This window comes from Mus caroli, unplaced genomic scaffold, assembly GCF_978045245.1.
Source record: "Mus caroli unplaced genomic scaffold, Mus_caroli_1 scaffold_12, whole genome shotgun sequence".
NCBI classification, from domain to species: Eukaryota; Metazoa; Chordata; class Mammalia; order Rodentia; family Muridae; genus Mus; species Mus caroli.
The window spans coordinates 22880730-22905836 of NW_028227267.1; the positions used below are offsets into that span (position 1 = coordinate 22880730).

General features: G+C 43.9%; 1 protein-coding gene across 2 annotated transcripts; it reads left to right on the forward strand.

The window, feature by feature from the left end:
- Positions 1-15958: 15958 nt before the first annotated feature.
- On the forward strand, positions 15959-22354 carry Selenok (selenoprotein K). 2 transcript variants are annotated; one of them, XM_021182082.3, is made up of 5 exons: positions 15959-16165; positions 17647-17737; positions 19374-19457; positions 20931-21017; positions 21991-22354. In XM_021182082.3, exons 1-5 carry the CDS (start codon positions 16147-16149, stop codon positions 21992-21994), a joined length of 285 nt encoding a protein of 94 aa, XP_021037741.2. In that variant the 5' UTR covers positions 15959-16146; the 3' UTR covers positions 21995-22354. The 2 variants fall into 2 exon arrangements, with proteins under 2 accessions (XP_021037741.2, XP_021037740.1); XM_021182081.3 differs by lacking the exon at positions 21991-22354 and having other exon boundaries at positions 20931-21021.
- The last annotated feature ends 2753 nt before the right edge of the window (positions 22355-25107 follow it).

Consider the following 25107-nt stretch of genomic DNA (forward strand, 5'->3'; position numbering starts at 1 on the left):
ATTCTACAGCAAAAGAAATGAATTACTCATAATTGTGAAGGATGGTTTTCTGAAGTTGAGATCCATCTTTGACCTTGGGTAAAAGTTACTAATTCTGACGCTGTAACAAAATACCTAACAGAAGCAGCATTAGGGGCGGGAAGTTAGTGGGGGCTCACAGTTTTGAAGGTACACATATCCTGGCAGAGAAAACATTCTTCACATTTTTTAAAGTGTTTTATTTATTTACATTCTGTAAGACCCCCTTTTGGGGACCCCCACTCTAGTCTCGGGAGTGAGAGAGCACCCAAAGAAACATGAGAATTCATCTTGCTGTAATCACATGAGGCAGTTTAATGATGGAGCTCCGGACTGACATGCATCCCACACAGGAGATAACAGATGTTGGCCACGAGGCTCGAAAGCTAGGGGGTTTTATGGGGTAAGGGGCTTAAGGGTGTGGAATTCAGCATAGCGACACACTATTGGCTTATTCAAACATCAGCAGAAAAATTACATGTACGTGGAGGGTGTCAGAGTTCTGTGAGTTGTTGACTCAGTTTAGATAGCCCTGTTATGTCCTCACATTCCTCTTTATCTTATGGTCAAGCTGTTCCCAGGAATGTTTTAACTATGGGGCATACCCAGGTTTGTTTTTCTTTTTTTCTCAACCCCAGGCAGCCTCTAGGCTCACAAACAACCAGCAATTTCTGAGTACTTTATATGACTTACAAGTCTTGAAATTTCATCTTTCTTTCAATTCCAAATGTTGCCCCACTTCCTGGTCCCCCCTCCAAGAGTTCTTCACCCCATCCTCCCTCTCCTTTGCCTCTGAGAGGGTGCTCCCCCATTCACCCAACCCTACCTCACCCCACCCCCACATCCCCATTCCCTGGGGCATCAAGTCCCTACAAGTCCCTATAAGGCCCATCCTCTCCCACTGAGACCAGACAGCCTGGTCTTCAGTCAAGATGAGATCTGAACCGCGGAGAAACCCAGTGATAGTGATAATTCACCTACATGGGACAGAAAGAGTTCCCTCATGTCTCCTGGACTCAAGGCTTCTGTCGAAGTTACCGCCCCCACAGCCCCTACAGGAGAAACATGGCTAGTAGTTGTGTAGACAATGTCCCAAGCTTCTGACCTTCAGGCTAAACTCCTCCCGGTTACCTAGCAACTGTAAAGGAAACAGCCCACCATAAGAGAGACTGCTTGGTCCCACCTCATTCTCTTACTCCCCTTACTCTCCTCTCTCCTCTCCTCATGCTTTCCTCACTCTCTCTCTTTAACCTCTTACTCTAGCCTTTCTTCTCTCTCTCCTTTTCCCCCTTCTTTCCTCTTGGCCATGGCTGGTCTCTCTCTCTCTTTCTACCTTCTCTCCTTTCCCCCTGCCTTTCTACAATAAAGCTCTAAAACCATACATTGTCTCTGTTCATCAAGGCCCACTGCACCTGGATGATGGGATAGGCTTTCTCTTACTGAGCTGTTTCTCATCTCCCGATGGAAGGCCTTCCTGTGCTCCAGTCAAGGCCTGGACTTAGGACTCTCAACTGCATGGGAACCTCTCTCCCTAAGCCCTCTCTCCCATAACCCTGGGGCCGAGGGTGTCACCCTGAAGCCCCTGGTTTCGGGGCTGCCCCTTGTCCACCCCACCCCCATTGAGTGGGGTCAGTGGCTTAGATGCCCACCTGGGGCTGAGTGGAAAGCGTCTGGAAGCCCTCCCACGTCTGCCTGCCCAGAGCACAGGTAGAACTCTGGCCAGATGTGGGCTATCCTCCCTCCCCTCTCCTTCCCCTACACCCCCCTTTTAGTTCCCACAACCAGATAAGGCAGTCCTCTACTTCATATGTGCCAGGGACCACATGCCAGCCCATGTACACTCTTTGGTTGGTAGCTTAGTCTCTGGGAACTCCCAGGGGACCATGTTAGGAGACACTGTTGGTCTTCCTATGGGGTTGCCATCTGCTTCTGCTCCTTCAATCTTTCTTCTACCTCTTCCACGGGGGTCCCAACTTCAGTCCAATGGTTGGCTGTTAAGTATCTGCATCAGTTTCAGTTAGTTGCTAGCAGAGCTTCTCAGATGACAGTCATGCTAGGCTTCTGTCTGCAAACAAAACATGGCATCAGTAATGGTGTCAGGGACATCTTCACATCTTAACAGATAATAGCAACCAATAGTTGTGATATAAAACTAGCAAGGAAATAATAACATTCCAGCAACAAACTTTCTAGCTATCTACCGGAGTCACAGAAATGCAGCAATTGTGTCCTTTTAAGCCCAGCTAGCCATCACTTCCATGGACGCTTATCCATGGGCATAAAGAACAAAACTCTCCCTAAGAGTTAACTAAAGCCTAAGTCGCTTTCACTGACCCTATCAGTAAAAGGACAGAGTGTCAATGAAAATAAGGTCCTACTCATCTGTTTAGTCACTAACAGATTAAAAGTAGAATCTTTACTGCAGGATACATATGTTTTTACATCACCCACTGTCTTAGTTAGGGTTTTACTGCTGTGAACAGACACCATGACCATGACAAGTCTTTTAAAGGAGTACTTTTAGTTGGGGCTGGCTTACAGGTTCAGAAGTTCAGTCCTTTATCATCAAGGTGGGAGCATGGCAGCATCCAGGCAGGCATGGCGCAGGCAGAGCTGAGAGTTCTACATCTTCATCCAAAGGCTGCTATTGGAAGACTGATTTCCAGGTAACTAGGGTGAGGATTTTATGCCCACACCCACAGAGGCACACCTACTCCAACCAGGTCACACTTCCAAATGGTGCCACTCCCTGGCCCAAGAATATAAAAACCATCACAGTCCACTCCCTGGTCCCCATAGACTTGTTCAAACACATGAGTCTATGGGGGACCATACTTAAACATAGCATCATGCAAAATGCATTTAGTCCAACTTTTAAAGTCCTCATAGTCTATAGCAGTCTCAACAATGTTAAAAATCCAAAATTCAAGGTCTCTTCTGAGATCCATCCAATCACTTAACTGTAATCCGCAAGGAATGATAGGAAACCAGCTGGGCAAACTCCAAATTCTGCATCTCCATGGCTGATGTCAAAGCGGTCTTCAGATCTCCACTTCTTTTCCATTTTTGTTGATTGCAACAAATTGCTTTCTCCTGGGCTGGTTCCACTCCCTGTTAGCAGCTTTCCTCAGCATGTATCCCATGGCTCTGGCATCTTTAACATCTTTGAGTCTCCAAGGTAATTTCAATGTTACAGCTTCTTGTTTCAGTGTCTGGGATTCCACTTGATCTTTTGGACTCCTCCTAAGGGCTGGCATCACTTCTCCATTTCTGCCTCCTGTAGCACTCTATGCTCAGGTTGATCCACTCCACTACAGCTGCTGTTCTTGGTGATCATCCCATGGTACTGGCATCTCCAATACACTGGAGTATTCCCCTCAACTAGGCTTCATCTATAGCCTCTCAATGGCTCTCTTCATGGTGCCAAGCATCAAATCCTTTGCATGACCCCTTCAGTCCAACTACAGCTGAGGCTACACCTTCTCCAATGGCCTTCCATGGCCTCTCACAGTGCTAAGCCTCAGCTTTTCTTCATGACACCTTCATGCCTTCAAAACAAGTATCACCTGGGTGACTCTTACACATTACCAAATCCAGCTGCAGCATGAGGTACAACCTTGGCTATCTCTGGAACACAGCTTCTTTGTGCTCCCAGAAAACAATTCCCAGATTTCAACTCAGTGATGCTGGTCTCTTCTTAATCACTGCTAATTTCTTAGCTCCAGCTAACCAGCTTCAATTGACCCAGTAGTTCTTTCCATTTTTAACTCTAGAGCCAGAGCCACATGGCTGAAGCTGCCAAGTTCTGCTGCTTGCAGGACCTAGAACATGACCCCCTTGTACTACTATTACATTATCACTGGCTTTATGTTTTCCAAATCCTTCACTGCCTAAACTTGGCTATCCTGGATCTTGCTCTGCAGATTGACCTGGAATGCAGAGATCAGCATGCCCATCTCCTGGGATTAAAGGTGGTAATTGGGGCTAGGTAGGATCTTGCCCCAAGGTCCGACTCCCTTAATCTGTTATTTCCTAGAACACAGGATTTTGCTCCATTCCACTTCCTGGTATGCCTTTAATTCTCAAACCATATATTTTATATTTTGCCTTTCTAAGCTTGCTATGCTTGTTCAAACTTTTCTTTGTGAGACTTAACCAGAGAACAAAGTCTCTGCTGGGCTTTTTTTGAAACTTCCTTTGTCAATGCAATTAATGCAATTAATCTGAGTCTCTTCGCCTTAGCCTCAGACAGACTTTTCAGACAAGGGCAAAAAGTAGCCACATTCTTCACCAAAATACCACAAAAACAGGCTTTATGCCACATTCTGAAATTCTTCTCCTTTGAAATCTCTTCGACCAGGTCAACACAGTTCAAATTACTACCAGCAACAAAGTCTTCCATATTCCTACTAGGATGACCCATTAAGACCCATTTAAAGCATTCCACTGAGTTCCAAATCCAAAGTCCAAAAATCCATATTCTTTGAAATAAAAGCATGGTCAGGCTTATCACAGCAATACCCCACTCCCAGTTTCAACTTCTGTCTTAGTTAGGGTTTTACTGCTGTGAACAGACACCATGACCAAGGCAAGTCTTATAAAAAACATTTACTTGGGGCTAGCTTACAGTTTCAGAGGTTCAGTCCATTATCATCAAGGTGGGAGCATAGCAGCTTCCAGGCAGGCATGGTGCAGGCAGAGCTGAGAGTTCTATGTCTTCATCCAAAGGCAGCTACTGGAAGACTGATTTCCAGGCAACTAGGGTGAGGATCTTATGCCCATACCCACAGTGACACACCTACTCCAACCAGGTCACACCTCCAAATGGTGCCACTCCCTGGCCCAAGAATATACAAACCATCACACCCACGCTTTAGTTTCCTCTTCATAACTCTCTTTTCTGTGTATAAGTAATGACGTATTTTGACTTCACTAGGAAGACAGTAGTAGTTCTGGTAGGCTTACTCATAAACAACATAATGTCAAATGTCAAAGCCAAGCACTGTCTGATGACCTAAGACCTAATCTAACATGCTGGTTTGGGAAATACATGTAACATGTTCCACTTTTGCCAAAGAGGATTAAGTAATATGTACTAACTCTCCTTCTGAGGACAACTAAAAGGATCTGGACAAAATGACAAAGGTTTTTTTGTTTTGTTTTTTCGAGACAGGGTTTCTCTGTATATCCCCAGCTGTCCTGGAACTCACTCTGTAGACCAGGCTGGCCTTGAACTCAGAAATCCACCTGCCTCTGCCTCCCAAGTGCTGGGATTAAAGGGTGTGCCACCACTGCCTAGCAGATGTTTTTAAAATTAAAATGTTAATAGTTGACTGAGGAATTGCTTGGACAAGGTTCGGGAGACTCCAGGCTTGGTGACATACGGTAGTAGCAGGAGCACTAAGGAGGTACAGGAGGGCAAGCCTGGGCTAGATAGTGTGACACCACTGTAGTGAGAATTCTGAAATCATAGTTTCTTTAAAAAAAAAAAACCACAGAAGTATTATAAGAATGTGTTTTCATTTTAATCCCACGTGTAGGATATGGGACTGCTTCAGACTGTCCACAGCAGTTGACTATGATTTGCCTCATGCTCTAGCAGAGATGTGGTTTTGCCAGCTGCAGATAGTTTCTGTGATTGTGTGACCTTTGGAATTCTGGGAACTTTTCAGAGGGTAAATAAATGCTAGGACCCCAGAGGCTGGGTTGAAAGGGCTCTAAGTGACCATGAGAACTCAGAGTTTACCTGTTAGGTACAGACTGTCAGGTAAACTTTTGAAGCAGTGCTATGCCAATGTCACTAAGCCACAGAGTCAAACCTTGGAATCCTATATTGCAGTGATACCATGGTGTGTCCACTGTATCCTATTATTTCAATATTACTACAGGTATCATATAAAAACACAAGATGCAAGAACCACCAAATGTATTGTACCAAGTCAGAGTGTTAAGAAAAGTAAATTACATAGTCCTTGAAGTCACATAGCAAATAACCTATATCCTAATTTATTAAAAACTGATGCTATATTGAGATCCATAAACATGCTAATGAAATGTATACTTCTGTTGTTTCTTACAGGCCAGAATTAGAAATATAAAGTTTAAAAAAACAAAAAACAAAAAACAGGACTGCTCTGGTTGGGGAGAGAGAAATCCAGCCTACATAGGGCCACAAGCCTCTTCCGGTCAGAAAAGCACCGGGGCAGCTAGGGCGCAGGGTCGGCTGACACTCACCAGCTACCCACAACATCCGCCACAGGATCTTAAGACTTCTGGTGAGTGGAACACAGCTTCTGCTCCAATCCAATTGCACGCGAGACCTGAGACTGCATTAGTTAGGGAAGCAGAAACCGGCCTGAGTAGGGCCACAGGCCTCATCCGGCCGGATCAGCGCCGGGGTAGCTAGAGCGCAGGGTTGCCTGACACCCGCCAGCTACCCACGACCCCCGCCACAGGATTTTGGGACTGCTGGTGAGTGGAACACAGCTTCTGCTCCAGTCCAATCACGCGGGACCTGAGACTGCTCTGGTTGGGGAGAGAGAAATCCGGCCTACATAGGGCCACAAGACTCTTCAGGTCAGAAAAGCACCGGGGCAGCTAGAGCGCAGGGTCGGCTGACACTCGCCAGCTACCCACAACACCCACCACAGGATCTTAAGACTTCTGGTGAGTGGAACACAGCTTCTGCTCCAATCCAATTGCACGCGGGACCAGAGACTGCATTAGTTAGGGAAGCAGAAAACCGGCCTAAGTAGGACCACAGGCCTCTTCCAGCTGGACCAGCACCGGGGTACCGCCAGCTACCCACGACCCCCGCTGCTGGATTTTGAGACTGCTGGTGAGTGGAACACAGCTTCTGCTCCAATCTTTAAACAGTGACAACGATAACAACTAACCCCAGAGATTACCAGATGGCGAAAGGTAAACGTAATAATCTTACTAACAGAAACCAAGACCACTCACCATCATCAGAACCCAGCACCCCCACTTCGCCCAGTCCAGGGCACCCCAACACACCGGAAAAGCTAGACACGGATCTAAAAGCATATCTCATGATGATGGTAGAGGACATCAAGAAGGACTTTAATAACTCACTTAAAGAATTACAGGAGAACATGGCTAAAGAGTTACAAGTCCTTAAAGAAAAACAGGATAACACAATCAAACAGGTAGAAGTCCTTAAAGAAAAACAGGAAAACACATCCAAACAGATGATGGAAATGAACAAAACCATACTAGACCTAAAAAGGGAAGTAGACACAATAAAGAAAACCCAAAATGAGGCAACACTGGAGATAGAAACCCTAGGAAAGAAATCTGGAACCATAGATACGAGCATCAGCAACAGAATACAAGAGATGGAAGAGAGAATCTCAGGTGCAGAAGATTCCATAGAGAACATCGGCACAACAATCAAGGAAAATGTAAAATGCAAAAAGATCCTAACTCAAAACATCCAAGAAATACAGGACACAATGAGAAGACCAAACCTACGGATAATAGGAGTGGATGAGAATGAAGATTTTCAACTCAAAGGACCAGCAAACATCTTCAACAAAATTATAGAAGAAAATTTCCCAAATCTAAAGAAAGAGATGCCCATGAACATACAAGAAGCCTACAGAACTCCAAATAGACTGGACCAGAAAAGAAATACCTCCCGACACATAATAATCAGAACAACAAATTCTCTAAATAAAGATAGAATACTAAAAGCAGTAAGAGAAAAAGGCCAAGTAACATATAAAGGCAAGCCTATCAGAATTACACCAGATTTTTCACCAGAGACTATGAAAGCCAGAAGATCCTGGACGGATGTTATACAGACACTAAAAGAACACAAATTCCAGCCCAGGCTACTATACCCAGCCAAACTCTCAATTAACATAGATGGAGAAACCAAAGTATTCCACGACAAAACCAAATTCACACATTATCTCTCCACGAATCCAGCCCTTCAAAGGGTAATAACAGAAAAAAACCAATACAAGGACAGGAACCACGCCCTAGAAACAACAAGAAGGTAATCCCTCAACAAACCTAAAAGAAGACAGCCACAAGAACAGAATGCCAACTTTAACAACAAAAATAACAGGAAACAACAATTACTTTTCCTTAATATCTCTTAATATCAATGGACTCAACTCCCCGATAAAAAGACATAGACTAACAAACTGGCTACACAAACAAGACCCAACATTTTGCTGCTTACAGGAAACTCATCTCAGAGAAAAAGATAGACACTACCTCAGAATGAAAGGCTGGAAAACAATTTTCCAAGCAAATGGTATGAAGAAACAAGCTGGAGTAGCCATTCTAATATCTGATAAGATTGACTTCCAACCCAAAGTCATTAAAAAAGACAGGGAGGGACACTTCATACTCATCAAAGGTAAAATCCTCCAAGAGGAAATATCAATCCTGAATATCTATGCTCCAAATACAAAGGCAGCCACATTCATTAAAGAAACTTTAGTAAACCTCAAAGCACACATTACACCTCATACAATAATAGTGGGAGACTTCAACACACCACTTTCACCAATGGACAGATCATGGAAACAGAAACTAAACAGGGACACAGAGAAACTAAGAGAAATTATGAATCAAATGGATCTGGCAGATATCTACAGAACATTCTATCCTAAAACAAAAGGATATACCTTCTTCTCAGCACCTCATGGCACCTTCTCCAAAATTGACCACATAATTGGTCACAAAACAGGCCTCAACAGATACAAAAATATTGAAATTGTCCCATGCATCCTATCAGATCACCATGGACTAAAGCTGATCTTCAATAACAAAATAAATAATAGAAAGCCAACCTTCACGTGGAAACTGAACAACACTCTTCTCAATTATACCTTGGTCAAGGAAGGAATAAAGAAAGAAATTAAGGACTTTTTAGAGTTCAATGAAAATGAAGCCACAACATACCCAAACTTATGGGACGCAATGAAAGCATTTCTAAGAGGAAAACTCATAGCTCTGAGTGCCTCCAAAAGGAAACTAGAGAGAGCACACATTAGCAGCTTGACAACACACCTAAAAGCACTAGAACAAAAGGAAGCAAATTCACCCAAGAGGAGTAGACGGCAGGAAATAATCAAACTCAGGGGCGAAATCAACCAAGTGGAAACAAGAAAAACTATTCAAAGAATCAACCAATCAAGAAGCTGGTTCTTTGAGAAAATCAACAAGATAGATAAACCCTTAGCCAGACTCACTAGACGGCACAGGGAAAGCATCCTAATTAACAAAATCAGAAATGAAAAAGGAGACATAACAACAGATCCTGAAGACATCCAAAACACCATCAGATCCTTCTACCAAAGGCTATACTCAACAAAACTGGAGAACCTGGATGAAATGGAGAAGTTCCTAGACAGATACCAGGTACCAAAGTTGAATCAAGATCAGGTTAATGATCTAAACAGCCCTATATCCCCCAAAGAAATAGAAGCAGTCATTGATAGTCTCCCAACTAAAAAAAGCCCAGGACCAGACGGGTTTAGTGCAGAGTTCTATCAGACCTTCAAAGAAGATCTAATCCCAGTTCTTCACAAACTATTCCACAAAATAGAAGCAGAATGTACTCTACCCAACTCATTCTATGAAGCCACAATTACTCTGATACCTAAACCACAAAAAGACCCAACAAAGATAGAAAACTTCAGACCAATATCCCTTATGAATATTGATGCAAAAATCCTCAATAAAGTTCTTGCTAACCGAATCCAAGAACACATCAAAACAATCATCCATCCTGACCAAGTAGGTTTCATCCCAGGGATGCAGGGATGGTTCAATATACGGAAATCCATCAACGTAATCCAGTATATAAACAAACTCAAAGACAAAAACCACATGGTCATCTCCTTAGATGCGGAAAAAGCATTTGACAAGATCCAACACCCATTCATGATAAAAGTCTTGGAAAGATCAGGAATTCAAGGCCCATACCTAAACATGATAAAAGCAATCTACAGCAAACCAGTAACCAACATCAAAGTAAATGGTGAGAAGCTTGAAGCAATCCCTCTAAAATCAGGGACTAGACAAGGCTGTCCACTTTCTCCATACCTATTCAACATTGTACTTGAAGTCCTAGCCAGAGCAATTCGACAACAAAAGGAGATCAAAGGGATACAAATTGGAAAAGATGAAGTCAAAATATCACTTTTTGCAGATGATATGATAGTATATAAAAGTGACCCTAAAAATTCCACCAGAGAACTCCTAAGCCTGATAAACAGCTTAGGTGAAGTAGCTGGATATAAAATTAACTCAAACAAATCAATGGCCTTTCTCTACACAAAGAATAAACAGGCTGAGAAAGAAATTAGGGAAACAACACCCTTCTCAATAGTCACAAATAATATAAAATATCTTGGCGTGACTCTAACTAAGGAAGTGAAAGATCTGTATAATAAAAACTTCAAGTCTCTGAAGAAAGAAATTATAGAAGATCTCAGAAGATGGAAAGATCTCCCATGCTCATGGATTGGCAGGATCAACATTGTAAAAATGGCTATCTTGCCAAAAGCAATCTACAGATTCAATGCAATCCCCATCAAAATTCCAACTCAATTCTTCAACGAATTAGAAAGTGCAATCTGCAAATTCATCTGGAATAACAAAAAACCTAGGATAGCAAAAACTCTTCTCAAGGATAAAAGAACCTCTGGTGGAATCACCATGCCGGACCTAAAGCTCTACTACAGAGCAATTGTGATAAAAACTGCATGGTACTGGTATAGTGACAGACAAATAGACCAATGGAATAGAATTGAAGACCCAGAAATGAACCCACACACCTATGGTCACTTGATCTTCGATAAGGGAGCTAAAACCATCCAGTGGAAGAAAGACAGCATTTTCAACAAATGGTGCTGGCACAACTGGTTGTTAACATGTAGAAGAATGCGAATCGATCCATTCCTATCTCCTTGTACTAAGGTCAAGTCTAAGTGGATCAAGGAACTTCACATAAAACCAGAGACACTGAAACTTATAGAGGAGAAAGTGGGGAAAAGCCTTGAAGATATGGGCACAGGGGAAAAATTCCTGAATAGAACAGTAATGGCTTGTGCTGTAAGATCGAGAATTGACAAGTGGGACCTCATGAAACTACAAAGCTTCTGCAAGGCTAAAGACACCATCAATAAGACAAAAAAACCACCAACAGATTGGGAAAGGATCTTCACCTATCCTAAATCAGATAAGGGACTAATATCCAATATATATAAAGAACTCAAGAAGGTGGACTCCAGAAAGTCAAATAACCCCATTAAAAAATGGGGCTCAGAACTGAACAAAGAATTCTCACCTGAGGAATACCGAATGGCAGAGAAACACCTGAAAAAATGTTCAACATCCTTAATCATCAGGGAAATGCAAATCAAAACAATCCTGAGATTCCACCTCACACCAGTCAGAATGGCTAAGATCAAAAATTCAGGTGACAGCAGATACTGGCGAGGATGTGGAGAAAGAGGAACACTCCTCCATTGTTGGTGGGATTGCAAGCGTGTACAACCACTCTGGAAATCAGTCTGGCGGTTCCTCAGAAAATTGGACATAGTACTACCGGAGGATCCAGCAATACCTCTCCTGGGCATATATCCAGAAGATGTCCCAACCGGTAAAAAGGACACATGCTCCACTATGTTCATAGCAGCCCTATTTATAATAGCCAGAAGCTGGAAAGAACCCAGATGTCCCTCAACAGAGGAATGGATACAGAAATTATGGTACATTTACACAATGGAGTACTACTCAGCTATTAAAAAGAATGAATTTGCCGGGCGTGGTGGCGCACGCCTTTAATCCCAGCACTTGGGAGGCAGAGGCAGGCGGATTTCTGAGTTCGAGGCCAGCCTGGTCTACAAAGTGAGTTCCAGGACAGCCACGACTACACAGAGAAACCCTGTCTCGAAAAACCAAAAAAAAAAAAAACAAAAAACAAAAAAACAAAAAGAATGAATTTATGAAATTCCTAGCCAAATGGATGGACCTGGAGGGCATCATCTTGAGTGAAGTAACACAATCACAAAAGAACTCACACAATATGTATTCACTGATTAAGTGGATATTAGCCCAAAACTTAGGATACCCAAGATATAAGATACAATTTGATAAACGCATGAAACTCAAGAAGAATGAAGACCAAAGTGTGGACACTGTGCACCTTCTTAGAATTGGGAACAAAACACCTAGGGAAGGAGTTACAGAGACAAAGTTCGTAGCTGTGATGAAAGGATGGACCATTTAGAGACTGCCGTATCCAGGGATCCATCCCATAATCAGCTTCTAAACGCTGACACCATTGCATACACTAGCAAGATTTTGCTGAAAGGACCCAAATATAGCTGTCTCTTGTGAGACGATGCCAGGGCCTAGCAAACACAGGAGTGGATGTTCACAGTCAGCTATTGGATGTATCACAGGGCTCCCAATGGAGAAGCTAGAGAAAGTACCCAAGGAGCTAAAGGGATCTGCAACCCTATTGTTGGAACAACATGATGTACTAACCAGAACCCCGGAGCTCTTGTCTCTAGCTGCATATGTATCGAAAGATGGCCTAGTCGGCCATCACTGGAAAGAGAGGCCCATTGGACTTGCAAACTTTATATGCCCCAATATAGGGGAATGCCAGGGCCAAAAGAATGGGAATGGGTGGGTAGGGAAGTGGGGGGCGCTATGGGGGACTTTTGGGATAGCATTGGAAATGTAATTGAGGAAAATATGTAATAAAAATATTAAAAATCAAAAAAAAAACAAAAAACAAAAACAGGGGCTCATACTGCAACCCATGTCTGCCTGTATGTCCCATTTGAAATGAAACAAAGGATTCAGTTTAGCTGGGGTTACATGCTTGCTCCATCACACTTGGTTTGAAGACTACAGAACAAAACAACAACAAAAATTAATGATTAATTAGTGCTCCTGAGAGGCAATCAATCCTTCCATCTCTGGTGGTCTTACTGTGAAAACTGAGCCCAGTGCATTCCATTTATCACTATTACAGTTTGCATTGGTCACTGGGAGAGCTAGATGGATATAAAAGGTTACAAATTACCACTGGAGTAGTTGTTTCTCTTTTAGTAACCAAACTTGTATAAATTACTTACCTCGAGTGTGACAAACGCTAAAGGAGGGGCTTGTTTGACTGACATTTCCAGGACCCTGTCTATCAGAGTGAGGGGCGCCCACCTCAGGAGATTTAGGCAGCTGGACCTGCATTCATTGCTCTGCAGTCAGAAGCAGATAAATAAATCTAAGTTTAATTAATTCTTCAAAGCCAGACATATGCCCATCAAATATAAGTGAGAAATTGTGAAAGGCTTTGCAAGTTGAGGAAAACCTTAGGAGAACTGAATCCACGAAGAGCAGTGTTTTGAATGCCGAGCCATCTCTCCAGCCCTGAATTAAAGTTTTAACAGGTAGAGAACGTTCTCCTTAGGAGAAACTGTGCACATAAGCAAGAATTCAGGAAAACAACGGGTCTATTGAGGAACTAGAAACCAGAGAGAATAATCTAAGTGGTATCAAAGGAACCTCCCATAGCTAACCAGGGCGTTATGTGGAAGGTGGTGGCTAAAAGGCTAATGAGCAGATTGGTGAGGCTGTATTGAACTGGCAGCCAGAAGTAACACAGGTTGAAACACAGGGAGGCTAGGGATAGTTTGTTGGGAAATCACTGCATTAAGGTGCAGGAATAAAATCTAAAGAGGAATGAAGAGGAAGTAACTGGCCTGAGATCCGGGATTTTCTCCCTTCCTTGTGTGGCTACTGGTGCTGTTTGTTTGTTGAGACAAGGTCTCACTGTGTAACGCCTGCTGGACGGGAACTTGCTATGTAACTCAAACTGACCTCAACTTACAGGACTGCAGCCTAAGCCTTCCAAACTGCTCGACTTACAAGTGTGCACCACCACCCCTTGTACGAGGGTACCAGGCGGATGAGGTTCCTGATCCCTTAGCAGTTTATTAAGGAAGAGTAACAACACTAAATAATCAGGTTAGTAATTCCATGTTGTGATAGGGACTATGAATAAACTGACCAGAGATGAGGAATCAAGGAGAGACACTCAAATGATGACACTCGGGCTGACAACTGAAGGGGAAAGAATGGGGAACTGTCAGTGAGTCAGTTAACCTGTTACAGGAATAGCTATGTGCACGTTCAGGGAGATGAAAAGACTTAGGGCACTCACAAAACTGTAAAGATATATATATATATATATATATATATATATATATATATATATATATATATATCCAGAGTATGTTTTGGGTGGGAATGTGTAACAGAAGCTAAAATCAAGTGAACAGGTCAGGCTATATCAGTGGATACTGAAAAGGACCTAGTTTGTAAGGGCAATAGGGGATCACTAAATTTTAGTGTCTAAAGGGTTTTAAGCAAAACAAAGTTTGTTTGTTTGTTTTTTTAAATAAATCATTCTTGTTGCAGTCTGACAAAAGTATAACCAGGGATTTCAGTTAGAAGGAAAAGAGAGCACAGAGAGTGAGAGACATCAATGGTTTAGCTCAGGACTAGAAAAGCCCTTGAGAAAAATCACGGACCCAGGTTGGGAGGAGAGCTCGGTGGGTAAAGGGACTGCTACACAGACATGAGGGCCTGAATTTTAGAATCCCCAGCAGTCATGTAAATGCCAACAGTGGTTGTACACAACTCAGACCTATTCTGGAGGATGAGACAGGCAGATGGCCAGAGCTCCCTAGCCAGTCCAATAAGGTGGGAAACACCCAACTCTCCCTTTCTGTACTGACTCCACACACTCATTCCTCCCTTCCCCTCTCCTCACCCCCACTCCCCGCACCACAAAGGAAACACAACAGGGGCAGCAAGGAATTTTCTCCAAATTTACTGGATGCTGTCAGGTCTCCATAACCTCATTCTTTCTGTCACTGACAAGAGATGAAAGAAAGTTCTTCTTCAACTTGTCTAGCACTTTATAAAATTAAATATGAGTCTTTCACTAAGGACAAGACCTGCCTTCTAACGCATATGTCACGTCTACAATACTGACAAGCAGAAGAAATTGTCATTCTGAAGTTCATTTGATTTTCCCTAGTTGTGTCTCTACAGCTATTAAAAATGCCACTTCTTAGCTGGGTGTTGGTTATGCCTTTAGTCCCAGCACTTGGGAGGCAAGAGACAGGTGGATCTCTGAGTTCAAGACCAGCCTGCTCTACGGAGCTAGCTACAGGGCAGCCAGGGCTACACAGAGAAACAGTCTCGAAAAACAACAAATTCCACTCCTTGAACTTATACAGATCCACCTGCCTATGCCACATGAGTACTGGTATAGGCCTGGTCTACAAAGTGAGTTCCAGGGCAGCCTGGGATACACAGATCCCATCTCAAAAACAAACAAAAACAAGATAAAAGACAAAAACAAAAGCCAGCTGGGTGTGGTGAGGCTTGAATTTCATCCCTGCGCTAGGGAGGCAGAGGCAGGCAGATCTTTGTGTTTAGGGCCAGCTCCGAGCCAGAAATACAGAGTGAGTCCTGTTTCAAAAAAGCAAAACAAAATGAGAGCAGAAATAACTGGCTTAAATGGAATACGGTCCAGAGGGACTTAATAGTGAGTTCAGCAAAATCTGATGGTTAAAGCTCTTCATGTCCCAGACCCCGCCTCAGAGCCTCTCCCTGCCACTCCAGAAGACAGCAACACATCTGGAAAGCTGAGGAACGTTCCGCCCTCCAAGCCCTTCGAGCCACCTCGGACCCGAACCCTGCGCGTGTCTGCCAACTAGCAAGCGACTTCCGGTCGGCAGTGCTGTGGCTTCAATGACTCTCGGTCAAACCGGAACCAAGTGAGGGGTGGGGGAGGACCCTCAAACAATGTTTCTCCTAGACGTCATATCCGGTCTCCTGACTCAGGCAGTATCCACGCCAGCGGAAGTTACTTGTGTGACTGGGCGGAACCTCCAGTCAGGAGTTGTCTCCCAGCAGCCAATGGGCTCGACCCACCTCTAGCCTGACTTGGGTCTGTCAGTGGCCTGTGACGTACAGGGCGGGGCGGGAGGCTAGGTACGGCGACAACAGGGGCGTCCGGTCTTCTCTGTCGCTAGGAAGCAGGCAACCGGAGGGAAGATGGTTTACATCTCGAATGGTGAGTGAGAGCCTTACCCTGGGCCGCTTCTGTCCTGGCTCGCCGGGTCCGGAGCTTGGGGCGGCCTCCCCCACACCAGTGGCCGGAAGGAGTGGGAAGCGGAGGCGGTGGGACCGAGGCGCAGCCCAGAAGGTCCCCGGGTGCCGCTGGGGGACCCTGAAGCCTCCTGGTACAGCCAATTTTCCGATTGTGGGTTTGCGATAGTGATCACGGGCGCGGGTGTCCTTAACCCGGGAATGACAGAGACGCTAACCCGGTCCGGATACAACGCGCTTGTTTGGGCCGCTAGAGCAGCGTTCTTTGCCTAGCATCTCTTTCATCCTTGTAACTGTTCTACTCAGATGGTGTATTTCTATCCCTGTTTTTCGGATGCAGACTGAGACATAGATAGATTGTCTAGCTCGCTCAAGACCACAAAGGCAGTATGAAATTTAGGTTAAATTGAACTCAGGTTGGCTCCAGTATTACCTACCATACTGCCTCTATAATGCGTACAATAATGATGGCGATGGTGGTGATGCAGAACTAGCAAGAATATGAAAAAAATAAATAAAATTTGGAGACAGGGTCTCACTTTGTAGATTTGTCTGTCCTGTAACTCACTGTGTACATTAAGGTGGCCACTAACTCCCAAAGATCCTCCTGCCTCTGACTCCGGAGTAGTGGGATTAAATTAAAGGCAAGCACCACCACTCCAGGCAATACAAAAGTTGTGACAGATTTTTCTCCCCTAAGAGTGTAACTAGTCCTAAGCCCAAGACTTTACCCAGTTTGAAAGAACTTGGGAAGCAAGTCTCCAATTACTGAAAAAGAAAAAAATACAGCCTGAGAAGGTCGTATCAGTGCCAGAACCATCTGCCCACCTGTGTGACTTAGGTGAGACTCCTTGGCGCATTTCTACATGACTGTCTTGGGGCCCTGGAAATAGGTGTGGTTGTATCAGATTCATCTGTGTATCTCCAGAGAGTAGGGCGATTAGCAGAAGTCTTAGGGCTGAGAGCACTTTGAATTTCTCGGCTTTTCAGGATTTCACCTCCTGATTACAAAGCTTTGGGATAGGTGGTGTGATGGGCACTACAGGAAGCATCAACATTCCACCTTCAGTTTCGAGCGCTCGCAGATTCTGTTATTTGCAATTTAGGTCACTAGCTCATACAGCTATGTACTCAAAAGTGATCAGTGTTCTGCTGCATCCATCTGGCCACTAAAATGTTGTGTGCATTTTACCAGTGAGAAGGAGATGGCAAAGAGATGCCTAGAATGAGTTTGCCTCCGAGAATTACGTACTGAAAATAGGCATCTAACACAGGAGTGAACTCTAGATCCCAGAGTTTGACTGCACTCACAGTGGACCTCTGATGTTGACTGGCTTGAAGAAGTCAACAAGTCAAAAGCTGAACTCATTGGTGTTGCTCCGCTGATTAAAGACAGCGCCGAGTTGTGGACTTGTGGCACTTACCTCAGTTTCTTTAATTCTGTAGGTCAGGTGTTGGACAACAGGAATCAGTCCCCATGGAGAGTGTCTTTCCTAACAGACTTCTTCTGGGGAATAGCAGAATTTGTGGTTTTCTTGTAAGTATAAAAGCATTTCTTTAATTGAGACCAAGTGTTGCTATTTAGTCTCATAGCTGGTTTAGTGTTATAGAGAGTCTAAGCTGGTCTGGAAGTCATTGTAGTCACCCCGCCTTAGCCTCCTAAGTGTTGAAATTACAAGAATGTGCCACCATTCCTGGTTCTGAACTCTTAATGAAGAGTTAGTTAATAATAGAAAGAAAAAAAAAAGTCAACTTCTCAGGCATTTTAAGCAGTTCTGTATTAGATGAGGGGTGGTGTTTGACCATTACGTGCTATGTTACCTAAATTACCAGGCAGTTACTACCAGATCTTACTTACCCTGAATTGAGTAAATATTTGAATGTCTCATGTTTGGAAAGTCATGAGTAGATCGAGAAGGATACGTCCTCCTTTCATTGAGTATTGGGCTGGCAAGTTTTATGTCAACTTGACACAAGTTAGAATTACTGAAAATAGGAACCTCAATTGAGAAAATGCCTCCATAAGATCAGGCTAGAGGCAAGCCTGTAGGACATTTTTACTTAGTGATCGGTGTGGGAAGGCCCAGCCCATTGTGGATGGGGACACCCCTGGGTTCTGTGGGGAGAAAGGCAGGAAGCAGCACCCCTTCAGCATCAGCTCCTGCCTCCAGGTTCCTGCCCTGATTGAGTTCTTGTCCTCACTTCCTTCAGTGATGGACTCTGATTGTGGAACTGTAAGTCAGGTGAACCCCTTTGCTCTCCAGCTTGCTTTGGGTCATGGTGTTTCATCACAGCAATAGTAACCCTAAGTAAGACAAGTATATTAGTACTGTCAGTTTTCATAGTCAGTGTAATTTAGTATATTCAGTATAATCTCAGTCTTCATATTGCAGATATAGTGGATGAGTGCCACTGTGGAAAGTGCACACTAGAGGAAGTTACCCAAGGAGGGACAAGGCCCTGACTTCACAGTTACCAGTGCAAAATTTAATTACTTTTGCAAATTTTACCTATATTGTTTACTGTTTTGCCTTAGTTTAACCCCTCCATCTAAGAAGTTAGAAAACTGGGCTAAGAATGGTTGGCATACACTGTTAATCCCAGTTTCAGAATTCAGTCAGGCGGGATTTATGGCCAGCTAGGCGTCACACATAGTAAAACCTTGTCTTTAGGGGGAAAAAAGGAAATTGCATTTTCTGACATTCTGAGTAGTTCTGTGCCTCTGACTATAATACCCGTATCTGTTCCCTCTGCGAGGTGATGTCAGGTAGGCTATAGGCAGAGGAATTGCAGGCATGGTGAACGTAAGACACTGTTAAAAACAGAATAAGTTAGTTGGGGTGGGGCTGATGACGGTATGATACTGTAAAAATAGGTTATGCTGACACCTAAGAGGAGGAATGACACTGACGAGGACTCTGGTCTCGCACTGTCTACAGGTGTCACTAGCAGAGGAGAATTGCAGGGGCAGGTGGCTTGGTATAGAGCACGGCACGCCCTGTTTTAGACATATGCGTATGCTAGGTAGGTTTGTCCAGCTGGCATCAGGAACCGGAGGCTTAAGCTAATAAGTTGGGTTAGTCACCGTCTTTCAGAGATTGGAGAACCATGGCAGTATGCTTGACACTGGTGTCAGAAGTGAGACTCTGTTGTTTTCTGCCCCTTTGTTTCAGTTTCAAAACTCTGCTTCAGCAAGATGTGAAGAAAAGAAGAGGCTACGGGAGCTCCTCTGATTCCAGATATGACGATGGAAGAGGGTAGGGAGAGCCTTTCCTACTGATGATGTTTCTCCTTCGTCTTCATCTTGTTTTAGATAGAGTTGAACCTGTAGCAATGAAAATCTCATTTCACAAACTTAACAAGTTACTACAAACTAAAAGTCAAGTTGCTTTTTCTGATAAACAGTCAAATTAGCAGAACTATAAAATTTTTAAATTTTAACTTTAAAATTTACCACAGGAAAGCTAAACTATAGGCTGAAAACTAATGAGCACCATTCAAATCTAGAGACTTCACAGCGCAATCTGGACTCAGCCGCCAGCGACCAGTTGAGATGAGAAATGGCACCAGCCCTGCCCTGGGCTTGGGTTTACTTAGGAGGAGGAGCTACAGCCCACACGCTGAGTGTTTGCAGTTTTGATTCCTGACTAGAGTTTGCTTCTCTGCTGTTGTGATCCAGCACTGATCACAAGCTACTTGGGCAAGGAAAGTCTTGTTACAGTGCATCACCTAGGGAAGTCAAAGCAGGTCCTGAAGCAGAGACCGTGGAGGACAGCTGCTTTTGGCTTCCTTCGCCAGGCTTGCTCAGCTACCTTTGTTATACAGCCTGGGCTGGCACCATCCACAGTGGGCTCTCAGCAGCTAGCAGTCAAAGTACACCACACACACACACACACGCCCTGTCGGCCGCTCTGATGATGGAGGCAGTTGCTCAGTTGAGGTTCCATCTGATCAACTGTTAGGTTTCAGACCTGAGACAGATGGCTACCTGAGGTACTAGTTGAAATATCAAAGCAGACACCAGCCACCAGGTTCTCCCTGCAGCCTTCAGTCCCATACTTGTTACAGGGTATGGCTAGCATACCTCCCATACCCTAAATGTCATATAATCCAAACATTTTGGTTACTTGGCCTCTTTGCTCTGCCCTTTACTCTCGTGGTCCAGGCTTTCCCCCTTGGTCAGTGACTTCTCTCTCCACCCTGCTGTCCTCACATGGCCATGGCCCGGCTCAGTCTGGCCACGTGTTTAAAACTTCTCCGTGTACTTCCTTTTCTTTTTTTCCACTTGCTAACCTGCATGGTAGTTGCTATTTTAAGACTCTTAGGGTTGTGTGACTTGTTCGTTTTTTGAGATAGGGTTGACTTTGTAGCGCTGTTGGCTCAGTCCTGGCTACATATCCTAAGCTGACCTTAAACTTGTGATAATCTTTCTTCCTTGGCCTCCCTAGAGCTGAGATAACCATTATAGGTTACCGTGCTCATTTTCCTGTGTTTATTGAAAAAGGTGTGGTTGAATGCTTAATAAAAGGAACCAATTGGCCAGGAATGGTGGTGTATACCTTTAAAACCAGCTGTTAGGATACAGAGGTAGGCAGAATCTGAGTTCAAGGTCTGATCTATATAGAAAATTCAGGCTAGGCAACACTACATAGCAAGACACTCTCAAAAAAAAGAGACCCAACTGAAGCTGGGTTTACTAAACAGTAGATGCTAACTTCCTTTTTTATTAGGCCACCAGGAAACCCTCCACGAAGAATGGGTAGGATCAGTCACCTTCGTGGCCCCAGCCCTCCTCCAATGGCTGGTGGATGAGGAAGGTAAGTTAAAATCTGAAATGACTTTGCCTCCTTAGGAATATTTTGTTTAGAAAAACAGAAGTCATGTTTTTGGTGAGGAGTTTTTTGAGACTGGATTTTCCTGTTAATCCCTGAACCAGGTTGGCCTAAACTTAAGATTGGCCTACCTATGCCTCCTGAGTACTGGGATTAAAAGTGTCCCCCACCACCACCAACTGACTTTGTTTGTTTGTTTTATGTGTATGAGTGTTTTGCTTACATGAATGTAAATGTACTGTGTATGTTGGAAGGGTGGAGGCAAGGAAGAGACCAGAAGAGGGCACTGGATCTGCAAGTGGCATTTTAAGATTTTATTTTGACTTAGGGGTGTGTGTGTGTGTGTGTCTGTGTCTGCTTGTGGGTATGGGTGCCCATGCAGGTCAGAACAAGTCAAATCCTCCTGGAACTCTAGTTGCCAGCAGTTGTGAGCCACCTAAGATGGGTGCTTAGAATCCAACTCTTGTTCTCTGCAAGAGTAGGAAGTGTTCTTAGCTGCTGAGTCATCTCTTTAGAAATTGCATATTTTATTATTTAGAGAGATATATCTTTTTTTAAGATTTATTTATTTATTATATGTAAGTACACTGTAGCTGTCTTTAGACACTCTGGAAGAGGGCATCATTATGGATGTTTGTGATCCACCATGTGGTTGCTAGGATTTGAACTCAGGACCTCGGGGAGAGCAGTCAGTGCTCTTAACCGCTGAGCCATCTCTCCAGCCCCAGATATATCTTAATTCTTGGAAGTTTATTGACTTTATTATTAAAATATCAGTTGAGAAAAGATTTGTTTTACCTCCTTGGACGTCCTTGGCTTCATGGCCAGCTCTCTTCACTGTTTCTACCCCTCAAGAATTTAATGCTGATATACACATGCCAGAGAGAGAGAGAGAGAGGAAGAGAGAGAGAGAGATCCAGTTTAATAAGCAGGAGCTAATTCTGTTAACCTCTTTTAGGTAAATGTCTGCTCTGAGAAGCAGACAACTAGACATACACACGTGTAGAAGGAAGCCATCAAGCGGTGAAGAGCGGCTCGTGCAGGAGAAGATGGTGTATGTCCAAACAAGGATTGCTCTGTGTCCTCACAGATGAATGAGGTCATGCTGGGAATTCCCTCTGCAGGATCTGGCCTGACTGATACGCAGTTCTATAAATGTACATGTTTGTCTCCTTATCTTTTTTTGTATAGTTTACTAAAGTATTAATATAGTTTTAAGAAGTAAATATTTCTAGGTTGCAAAACTTGATTGTTCATCTTTATATGATCATACCCAAAATCTTTGATCTGGAAGAAATAAAGGCCATGTATTTAGTCCTGGAGTTTTGTTTGGTTGATTTTGTTTGATTGGTTTTGGTTTTGTCTGGCTTTTCCAAGCCATCAACCCCCTTCTCCAGTGTATATAGTTCTGTTAATTTTGCCTTTTCTCAGCTTTTGAAATACTGCTCACTGTTACTTTGCTCTCATTTATAAATAAACCAAGACATAATTATTTCAGTAGTATATGTAAATTTGCTTTTGAATTTTTAATCTTTAATATACTTACTTTGTAAACGCATGTTGTCTGATTTACTACTAGATAGCATCGTCAGGATACTTATAAGGCCACAGTCATCAAAAATGAGCTTGAAATGACTGACTGTATGCTCCCCAGTCTTGAAACCCATGGACTTCACTGCTGTCTTTATTGCTGTGACAAAGACTATGACCGAAGGGAACTTGGGGAGGAAAGGGGTTTTGTTTTGTTTTTGCTATCTTATAGCTCACAGTCCATCGTGGAGGGAAGTTAGGGCAGAGACCATGGGGAACACTGCTTACTGGCTCGTTCTCAGTGCTTGCTCAACTTGTTACGTTGTACAACCCAAGACCACCTTCAGGGTGGCACTACCCACAGTGGTCCTCGCACAACAGTCCATCAACAAAATGCCCTACAGACTTCTCTATAGGCTGTGTGATGAAGGCATCTTCTCAACTGAGGTTCCTCTTCCCAGGGGATTCTAAGTTCTCAAAAACTAACAAAAGCAAACTATAGCCCAGGCTGGCCTTGAACTGGAGCCTGAGCGCTGTCTGCCCGCCTCTGGGGTACTGAGGTTACGCATGTGCGAGCCACAGCTTGCTTCGCTTACCCTAGTCTCGTGGATGGTGACTACATAAAATAGGCCCTGGAATAGTATAAAATTGAATAACAGTATATGCCAGAGTACAAAGGTTGAAACCAAGTTTTTAGGTGAAAGCTATTTATATCTACTTATCAGAGATGGGGATGTAGTATCCCAAGCTACTGGTGTTCAAAGAGAAAGAAAAGTGTAAGTTTTGGAGGAAGAACAGTTCTATACTCAGTTATATTCAACCTCTTTTATGTTTTTAGTTGATTCTTAAATTATACAAATAAACGTGAGGGCTCAGAGCTCCACAGCGTCCTAGATTGTGTGGCTGTGAGTGGCAGAAATACTGTAGTAAGAAGAGCATGGCCTTTGAAGATGACTTAGTGTAGCTTCTCTGTGCTTGGGATCTAAGAGCCTTTTCTGACTGTCAGGATTGCTGCTGGTGCTGACTTCCTCTCTCAGGACTTACCCCACAGTCCCTGCATGCAACGCATAGTTAGCAGATTTGTTCTGCACTTGAGTACTGGAGCCTGTAACACAGGACCAGTCCTCTGATATATCCTGTATTTGAAACTTGCCTTTATCCAGTAGCTTATAATTTTGAGTCATGCTTTGTCACTTATGAAAAGAAATCAGGAAAGGTAGACCAAAGCCTGGCAGTGGTGGCGCACGCCTTTAATCCCAGCACTCAGGAGGCAGCAGCAGGTGGATCTCTGAGTTCAAGGCCGGCCTGGTTTACAAAGTGAGTTCCAGGACATCCAGGGCTACACAGAGAAACCCTGTCTTGAAAAATAAAGATGGACTGTGCTAAACTGGACTTTTTGTTGGCTTACTGAGACAGCCTCATTCAGTCCAAACTGACCTTGAACTCAAAATGCGCTTGCCCATCTCCATTACATGGGATCCCAGGGGCGCTCCCCACATCCAGCTCAGGTCATTTGACTCCTGTTTTCTCGCCGTCTTCTGAGGCTTACAGAAGCACACTTCTCGTGGAGCTTCATTGTAGCATTGGAGAGCGTGCATAGGCAAAACAACTGCACACCAATGGCCCCTAGGTCTAAGGAACCATAATGAAAGGACACCCTGGGGCAGGGGTGGGGAGAGCTAAATCAATCCAGCCAGACTCCACACTGGAAATTAGGTATGTGGACTGGTGATAAAGCCGAGCTTTGACATTGGCTGCCAAGCCTAGCTGACCCTACTCCTAGGACCCGTGTGGGAGAAAGAACTCCTTGGAGTTATCCTCTCACCTCCACATATGCACCTTAGCAAGAATGTATACACACACACACAAAACAAAAAAAGATCAAATATAGCTTCATAGACCACAGGCATGGGAGGGGGTGGGTGGTCCAGGCTTGCTCAGTAGGTACAAGCACAAGCTGTGCTCTCTTGAGGACTTGAATTCAGATCAAAGCACCCATAGAACAAGGCTTGGCCAATACCTTGTGCTCACCTGTAACCCCAGGTATCAGGTAGAGATGGGATCTCGTGGCTCAATGGCTGTCGGCTGAGCTCTAGGTTATTGAGAAATCCTGTTTCAAAGAAGTATTGTGGTGCATTAAATGAGGACAACCTGATGTTCTCTGGCTCTATGGGCATACCGCACGCACAAACACAAATGATGAGAATTAGATCAAGTAAAGTCTTGGAGGTGGTTGGCCATAAACTGAGGTAATCCTCCTGAGTGTTGGAATGGCATGTATACGCTGCCACAACAGACTAGTTTGCAGTAAAACGCTGAGCCGCTGTAGGGATAGATGATCAGGAACTGGACTTGACAGGAAACCCATCTTAGAGGCTGCTGTTGTCATCCAGCGGGAGTTGGCTAAGTGACACCACATTCAAAAAAGTGAATGAATTCAAGATAATTTTAGTCACTTTGCTATTTGTGATGGTTTGGGTGAGCAACCAAATTACATATCTGATTTATTGTTGAGGGCTTGTCATGCCCTGTCCTATGGTGAATG